The sequence below is a fragment of the Fulmarus glacialis genome, unplaced genomic scaffold (assembly GCF_000690835.1).
Source record: "Fulmarus glacialis isolate BGI_N327 unplaced genomic scaffold, ASM69083v1 scaffold35365, whole genome shotgun sequence".
NCBI classification, from domain to species: Eukaryota; Metazoa; Chordata; class Aves; order Procellariiformes; family Procellariidae; genus Fulmarus; species Fulmarus glacialis.
This window is the reverse complement of record NW_009213081.1, coordinates 1-2,452: the sequence shown is the minus strand read 5'-3', so window position 1 is coordinate 2,452 and position 2,452 is coordinate 1. Positions and strand designations below refer to the sequence as shown.

Sequence of the window (2,452 nt, the reverse complement as noted above, 5' to 3'; positions counted from 1 at the left end):
TACCAAAACACCCCCCCCTTTTTAGTGAGAAAAAAAGGGGGGGGGGGGGGGAAAAAAGGCAGAGCACTGTTTAGCACAGCACTAACAGAAAAGACACTCAGAGCATACAGCACAGCAGCTACCATCAATTCCTATTTTTTTTCCTGCATTCACCGCATAACCACTTAATGGTTATTTCTGCAGAAAATAAATTTGTGAGAAAGAGCACCTCCATCAATTTTTCTTATTTAATGGAATCAGCCTGGAAAGCTTGAAAGCCTGCTAACCTCTTTGGCCAAGAAAAAAAGTAAAATACAGCGATTAATAACAATTAAAGTAAGCGAAGGACTTCAGGTGTTTTACCTTTCCCTTCTTTTCCATAAGCAAGGGCTGGTGGAATAGTTAGCTTCCGCTTCTCTCCCACACACATGTCCTTCAAACCTTTGTCCCAGCCTTTGATAGCTTCCCTTATGCCAAGTGTAAACCACATAGGTTGACCATTGTTATGCTTGTGACTGGAAAAGAACGCAATAAAACACTTAGTCTTTAGACAGCAAGTTCCATAAGAGGCACGTGGAACAGATGGAAGATGCCCACAGCACAGATATATAATTAAAACCACACCACTATTTGGCACTTTGGCATTTCTTAAATGAAAAACCTAGACTTTTAAAGTCTTTAAAACTTATGCCTTGCATGACAGGGTTCCTTAAGAAGTGGAAAGAAATAAAACAACACAGTGTTTATGACAACACTGAGCAACCTGGATCCTCACCTTCACTTCCCTGACCATCTATTTCCACTTTGAAACTGATCAGACTAGAAAGGCATTTCTACTTAAAAATTTACATTCAAGGCCACACATATTCTTTGGTAAACTGCAAATCAAGAACCAGCTTGGTCATGATTACAATATACCTTATAACATGCTTAGAAGAATCAGCCACATCTCTTCCAAAAAAGCCATTAGAAAAAAAACAACTACACAACAGATAGTCTAGAAAAACAGAAACAGATGCATGCAAAACATTACAGTTTAAAATAGGCAGACAAGCCCCTTTTCCAATTTAACCAGGTGGTACACCAGGACTACTTTCACTCTACTGACAGACACGGAATTTTAAGAGCTCGATTTACAGGTCATGCAGGAAAGGTGCTTAAAAAGAAAACAGAGCACTTACAGAAGTTAGTCAGCAGCAAAAACTTAGAGTGTCACTAGAACTCCTTTTAGAGAGGCAGGTTAACTACAAGAGAAAATTAGTCAGATTTTAGTTTAAATCGTCTGCAAGAGCATAAACATGCAAAACATTGTCTTTTTTTTTTTTTTTTTAATATGTTCCATAAAAGTAGGCTTCAGACATAGCCTACAGATACTTGAGCATTTTGCTGTCTCCCACTATTAACACTTCGTTGATGTTTTACACGAAAGGCAACATTAGCAAGTCGTTGCAGGCTCTCCGCAGACTCCCGATTCCTCCTACTTGCATTACTGTGGCTCTGGTATGTTGATTTGTCTGGTCGGGTGCAGGTGAAGAATATGCCGTTTCAGTAATGAAAAGGTGTCATTGTGCTGCCTGTAGTAGAAGGATATATATATATCCCCTTTTTTTTTTAAATTAGAGTCAGACTTCTCCCCTAGAAGTTTGCTTTAGAAACCAGACAGAAATTCATGCATAGCAGAAGACTTATTAAACGTCTGAGATCACATACCAAAACCGGTGTCTAAATTGCAGAAGAGGATGCCTAACATCCCCATCTTTTAACAAATGCCACATGGCTCTGCTTTCTACAGACTAACCAGGAAACAAAAGGTAAATGATATTTAATTTATAGCCTCAATTTGGCAAAGGGAAAGGAGATAAGCTTTACCGTTGGTGTTCATCTTAAACAGCATTGTGAGTCAGTGCTTCCTAAACTGTCAAAGTATAAAGGCAAACCAAACTTTCTGAAAATAGGTGTCAGTGGAAAGGGTCCCACACGTAAGTTTGTGCAGCGTTATTTAAGCTATTTTAATTCAATAACAAATAAAATCTAGAGCATGCTATGAACATGCGTGCATTGCTTTTGTTTCCTTGCACACAGATAAACGCAAGTTTTGGGCGTTTTGGGAGGGAGGGGTAATTGTAAAAATAAAATTAAAAGCCACCCGCCCTCAACAAAACACTCCTCACAGAGCTATTTCGCAGATGGATTGCGGGCCACTGTGAAGGGTCCAGATGCAGGAAAGCACTGCCAGAAGAGATCACCTACATTAAAATACATATCAAGATATATATGGATTTTTTTTTTTTTTTTTCCCTACGCGCAAGCTCACCCACCAGCCCGCTCGAAGGCGAGCCGCCCGGGGCGAGCTACTTACGTGGAGTGAAACATGGAGCCATCCCTCTCCAAGTAGCCCTCGTAATGAACCAGCATCATATCCCCCCACTTGGTCCTCCTGTGGCAGAGGAACGGCTTCTGCAGCACCTCCACC

At 40.5% G+C, this 2,452-nt stretch overlaps 1 protein-coding gene across 1 annotated transcript in view; it reads right to left on the bottom strand.

Moving 5' to 3' along the window:
* FKBP14 (FK506 binding protein 14, 22 kDa) overlaps positions 1–2,448 on the bottom strand; it is a gene marked incomplete at its 5' end in the record, with an annotated part of 7,329 nt that extends 4,881 nt beyond the window's left edge. Inside the window, 2 exons of the mRNA XM_009578077.1 lie at positions 343–494; positions 2,339–2,448. Coding sequence (XP_009576372.1) covers positions 343–494; positions 2,339–2,448 — 262 coding nt within the window. The remainder of the gene's footprint in view (positions 1–342; positions 495–2,338) is intronic.
* Positions 2,449–2,452: the final 4 nt, after the last annotated feature.